This window comes from Gallinula chloropus (assembly GCF_964237585.1).
Source record: "Gallinula chloropus genome assembly, chromosome: 5".
NCBI classification, from domain to species: domain Eukaryota; kingdom Metazoa; phylum Chordata; class Aves; order Gruiformes; family Rallidae; genus Gallinula; species Gallinula chloropus.
Window position 1 is genome coordinate 43,712,594 of NC_140090.1, and position 6,000 is coordinate 43,718,593.

The 6,000-nt window shown below is 48.5% G+C and overlaps 1 protein-coding gene across 2 annotated transcripts in view; it reads left to right on the forward strand.

Annotated features, from left to right (window-relative positions):
- Positions 1–5,390, forward strand: part of ARID5B (AT-rich interaction domain 5B) — a gene marked incomplete at its 5' end in the record, with an annotated part of 119,858 nt that extends 114,468 nt beyond the window's left edge. For both annotated transcript variants that reach the window (XM_084264923.1, XM_084264922.1), the window contains one exon: positions 2,384–5,390. In XM_084264923.1, coding sequence (XP_084121049.1) covers positions 2,384–4,534 — 2,151 coding nt within the window. In that variant the 3' untranslated portion in view covers positions 4,535–5,390. The remainder of the gene's footprint in view (positions 1–2,383) is intronic.
- Between the last annotated feature and the right edge of the window lie 610 nt (positions 5,391–6,000).

The following is a 6,000-nucleotide window of genomic DNA, read 5'->3' on the forward strand; positions in this document are numbered from 1 at the left end:
GAAGGCTGCAACACCCATCACCCAAAGTGAAGAAGATGCAAAGCGAAGGCTTGTGCTCCCTCCTCCTGTCATTCCTTGGGGCCTAGCTATGCACTGAGTGGTCTTGGATCGGTAAGAGAGGTTATCAGTACCAGAGCCATTAAGCACAGCGTAGCAAGTCAGCAGCACAGCATTGGCCTTAACTTTGTTTCCTTGCTTTTGTTGTTCCCTATCTGGAACTTCCTGCTGCTTAAGCTGCAGTTATTTTTGTGTGGTTTGCAGGAAGAGTTCTTAAGCTGCGTTTATCGGAAACGTAGGGAGTCTAGACTAGACAATAAAAATGTACAATTATGGCAAATTCCCATTGTGAAATGGTACCTTTTATAGCAGAATTAACATCTCCTCCCTGGCTGGGAGGGAAGACGTGTCCTGCCCCTGTTTATTCAGGGTGGGCAACTGAGGACCTCAGCTTTCACGCAGGACCTTCACCCAGTGGGTAGGTGGTGATGCCAGGCCCTGCAGGAGGGGGCTTGCCGGGGCACAGGCTTCCCCCAAGGCTAGGCGCAGAGCTCATCCCTGCTTTGTCATGGGGAGGGACCCGTGCCCTGGATGTGGCATGTAGGGCGCCAGCAGAAAGGAGGTGCCCAGCACTTTTGAGTGGGTTGAAATCCAAGCCTGCTGGAGCCAGGCATGTCCCTCTCACCCCAGCCCTCCCTTCCCCCAGCAGCACAGTCTGCTGCCTGGCTCCGCGTTTGGGTGCAGCATCCATCCAGGCAGATCAACAGTGGCACATCATGTTGATCTTTAGGCACGACCCTATCCGAGCTTCTTCTTCAACCGTTTCTGCCCTGGCCGAGGAGCTGCCCGTAGCTGTGAGCTGTCAGAGCGTAATCAAGGCACAGAGGTGTGGTCCCCTCGACTGCATGTTCAACTGTTAGAAACATGCGGGGAGAGAACATAACTTTTAATTTATTAGGGTTGTGCTGGCTTTTGTGCTCCTTGCTGTTTTCCTGCCATCACAATGACATTGTCAGTTTAACGAGACGCCAGGCAAAATGCTATTAGCCTTAGACTGCAATTTCCTCACAATAGCTAGAACTTCAATCTGAACCTTTCTTAACAGAAACAGAGCTGCGTGTACAGTTATTAAATATGATTTCTCTCTTGCCTCCCCCCCTCCTTGCTTTGCTCATCCGTCTGGTATTTTCCTGTAATTTTAGAAGCTCAAGAGACTAGCGACAGTACTTTGTAAAGGACCTAATGATGGTATTTGGCTGCAAAAAGGCAGCTCTGAGTTTAAGAAGAAGTTAGGATGCCAAACAGGCGCTGTAACTAATAGGCCAGCCAGATAGGCAGGAATATTTAAAAGCGTCTGCAAAGAAATAAATCTCTGAGAGGATTTGAATCGTTAGGACCTTCTCCAATCCCCCCGCTCCTACGACAAGACCATAAAGCAGCACTTAGATAATAACTTTCCCGATGCACCTTATCTTTACAACGAAGAAAGAAAACAATAATAATAAAGGGCTCACACAATGCTGCCGTTTTATGACCACCTTCTACTGCAACGTGTCAGAGGAGAGTGACAGCAGTTTTGTAAAGGGCTGTCAGTCAGCTGGATCGCAGATGGGATGCTCTAGTGACCTCTGTGGGTCACAGTTCAGCCGGCTACATAATGGGATGAATGGTGTGAATTGTGCACACAAGCTTTATTAATGGGGGAGCAGAAAGAGCTGCGGGCCCCATTGACGATAAGGGATAAAAGCCATGTGTGCACATGTACCAAGTGTTGACAACTTCATTTTAATCCATTAATAAAAAATAAAAAAAATGTGTGTCCTAGTTAAGCCGTGGCGGTGATTTGCTGCCTACAATAGGGATTCCTGCTACGCCGTTTCTATCGTTTTCACACTTTAACGCAGATGTGGGTGTGAGTGATCTCCTCTGTGATCACCGAATGTTAAGATAGCTGCGGTGGAGAGATTTATATAAGCAAAAGACACAGGAACCGTGGTGGTTTCATAGGTGAAGTTGGCCGGTGGGAGAAATTTCTATAGTCTTACCATTGGTGGTGTGAAATCTGCTTTCCTTTGTTTGCCTGATTAATGATAAAAGAGTATAACCTCAGCCTTTAGCTCTCCGGCCAGGCCACTGCTGCCTCTTAGCAGGTTCCAAACATCTGCTGGTTTGAAATGCCTTACTGCGACCATCATAGGGTCGGAATATTTCTTTGTGTGGTTCTTTACTTTGGGTCCTGTACCTGGCGTTGGAGCCTTTCGGTTCCAGCAAGGTGATTGACAAGCACTTCCCTAAAAGTAGCCAAGGCTGCACTGTGTATGATCTTAGGAGTGGGCTGCCAAAATGCACCATGTTCTTACTGCTGTCTGTTGAATCATTTTATTAGGTTTTGTCAGAACAAGAGAAAGATCAAGAATCAGCAGACCAGAAGAATTTCCCTGAACATCCCACAGCGGGTGAGGCGAAACAACCTGTGCAAGGCCCTCCACCTCTTTTACCAGAGGCAGGTCGGCCACTGCCTCTGGAAAAGACGGACCCAACAGGAAACAGCATGAACACTGACAAAGCCAAGGAGGAGGTCCAGCACCCATCCTCCTTCTCAGGTATACCAGTGCCCCCAGAAGAAGACACCGTGCTGGATGCCACCGTCACGAAACACTTGCATCCCCCAGCAGATGCCCTGGAAGACACGAAGCCTGAACAAAGGCTACACAAAGCTTTCACCGACAGCTTAGAAAGCGAGCCTCCAGAAATGCCCTTCATGGCTTTCCCGGTCCAGCTGCCTGCTCAGAGCGACACGGAAGATGACAAATTGCCGGAGATGGCCGATTACATCGCAAACTGCACGGTGAAAGTTGACCAGCTGGGAAATGAAGATATCCACAATGCACTAAAGCAAACGCCCAAAGTACTAGTGGTCCAGAACTTCGACATGTTCAAGGAGAAGGAGCTGCCCGGGTCCATGAACGACGACTCCACGTTTGGTTACACGCCGCTGATCTACTCCAAGGGTAATCCGGGCATCATGTCACCCCTGGCAAAGAAGAAGCTGCTGTCGCAGGTCAGCAGGGCAGCCCTGTCGTGTAGCTACCCTTACGGCTCTCCTCCACCTTTGATCAGCAAAAAGAAACTGAACAGCAGAGACGAGCTGTCCTCAAGCATATCACAAGGTCCCCATGCCCCTAGTTCTGATCCCGTAGCGATTAATAGGCCTTCGGTCATACAACACGTCCAGAGTTTTAAAACCAAGGAAGAAAGGAAATCGATCAATGACATTTTAAAGCATGACATGCTAAGTAAACCTGATCATCAGCGCTGTGATTTTTCAAAACATCACCTCAGTTCACTTGCAGAGTCGTATGTACCGAAGACGGATATCCAGGACTGCAAAGATAAAATGAGTGAGAAAAGGGCACTGCAGCACTCCTATGTGCCCGCATTCTTGGCAGATTTTTATTCATCACCTCATCTGCACAGCCTTTATAGGCACACAGAACACCACCTTAATAATGAACAGACATCAAAGTACCTCCCCCGGGACATGTTCAGAGAGTCTGAAAATATTTCTACTTTTACTCAACACAAACACCAAGAAAAACTAAGTTTAAATTATCGCCCATCTTTGCATCAGCAAGAGAAGAAGGTGGCAGCGGAGGCCTCTTCAGATGATCAGCCAACAGATTTGAGTCTTCCAAAGAGCGTACACAAACAGACAGCAAAGGCTCCAGGCTCCAGCCTCCCTCATACATCCATGGCCCAGCAAGAAGGCAAAGGCATCTCCCTGTTCCAGCCTGCGAGCAGTCAGGCGGTGAGCCTAGACTGTAACCCCAAAGCCTGCCGCGTGTCCCCCATGGCCATGACGGCCCCGAAAAAACACGTCGAGTTGCTCCACAGGTCTGGGAAGCAGCAGGCCCAGAGGCTGGAGAATCTGAGGAAGATGGAAGGGATGATGAATCCTATCGTCAGCCGCAGAACTAGCCCTCAAAACGTGGGGGCCGCCAGGCCTTTGAAACGGAGCCTGGAGGACTTGGACAAAGTAATTTCTGAAAAAAAAATCCGAGCTGTCTCTCCTCTGCACTTACCAAAGGAGACCCTGGCGAAAGACAAGGTTCCCGACCCAGAGGGGGAAGGCAGCAAGCCGATGCACGGCCTCCACTCTGGCAGCATGCTGGAAAGCCACAAATTTCCCCTTTCTGGCGCCATCTTCCCGGGCTTGTACCCGGGGAGCCTGTGCACAGGGCTGAACAATCGCCTCCCACCCGGGTATTCTCATCCCCTGCAGTACTTGAAAAACCAGACCGTGCTCTCCCCGCTCATGCAGCCTTTGGCTCTTCACTCCTTCATGGTGCAGAGACAATTCCTCACGTCCCCCACGAGCTCTCAGCAACTGTACAGACACTTAGCTGCAGCAACACCTGTAGGAAGTTCCTACGGTGACCTTTTGCATAACAGCATTTATCCTTTAGCTGCTATAAACCCTCAAGCCACGTTCCCACCTTCCCAGCTGTCCTCTGTACACCCCAGCACAAAACTGTAAACTCCCCTCAGTTCACACAAAAAATAGGTCTGAGGAGAAGAGTTAAGTTAGCGACATTCCTTCCCCTCGCCCCCGTGACAATGTCTGGCAGATTTAGCCATCTGTATTTTTGGTCAGCCAGGACACAGTCATATCCCACCCAGCAGAGTGCTTCAGAGTTTGGAGACAGGACTTGGACTGCTTTCTTTAATTCTGGGTCCCACATCAGCCTGCCCCCACCCCCTCCCCGCGCCCCTTATCCCTGCCAAAAAGAAAACAAACGAACAACAACAACAAAAAATCAAATGAAGAAAAAAAGAGAAAAAAAAACAACAAAAAAAGAAAGAAAAAAATATATAATTTGATTTTTGTGTACACGTTTTCTGAAAGGATTGGTATACGGTTAAGAGCGCATGTGCAAAGGGAGCCATGGAAACACAGGCCCAGTCCTGAGCTCGCCACCGTGACGGCCCAGGCCACGGCTGCGTTTGCCTTTGAGCCGAGGACTGGAGGCTGAGCATCATCATTGTCATCATCACCATCAGCGCAAACAAGTCCAGGACGCGAGGTGAACCTGGAAAAGGAGAAGTGGGCCAAGAATTCTTGCAGTTGGTGGATGTGGGTTTGGGTTTTGTTTTTTTTATTTTGGGGTAACTTTCCCTGACTTTTTAAAGATTCAATCAATGCAATGTATAGTACGACGGCAATAGAGTTTTCATTTTAACACTAGTAGAACAGAAGGGTAAAACACTGTTTGATTTGACTGTACATATCCACTTCGTAAAGTACCAGTGTCACATTTGGTCCCAATAATTTATATAGTTCTGTTTGTCCAGTACATACTGTGCTCTTTATGTTTATTTTGGGTTGGGTTTGTTGGGGGTTTTTTTTTTGGGGGGGGGGGGGGAAGGCGGGGGTGTTTAATTAAACAGTATCATTCTATATGCAACATTTTTTAAAGGTTGTGGCTGTCCTAATTTTTTTTTAATTTTTTTCCCCCCCTAACGTGTTTGTCATTTTTTCCAGTTCCTTTACACTTCCGAGCAGCTTTTTTATTCCCTTTTTGGTTTGTTTTTTAGGGTCTTTTTTGGGGGGTTTGTTTGGTTTTTTGTGGTAACGTTTACTGTTTACAAACTGAAGCAACTGGTTCAGATTGATCTTAAAGGCTACAAACACGCTGTAGGTGATGTTACGGTGCAAGGATGCCAACAAGGTTCCTTTCCCCACCGCCCGCCCCTGCGAGGTGCTGAGCACCTCTCGCTCCTGTTATCACGATGGCTCCTATGCCACTTTCTCCCCTCACACCCCCCCACCACCACCCTCTGTATCATGGTCCGTGTATTCGTGGAGAGTTGTACTTAAGGCTATGAAACCCTCCCACCTACCAGAGGAACGGTCTAGAAAACAAAATGAAACCCACCACCCTGGCACAAATCCGCTGGCTGACAGCTGAGTCCAGAGAATGCGTTCGCGGTGCACGGGGATGT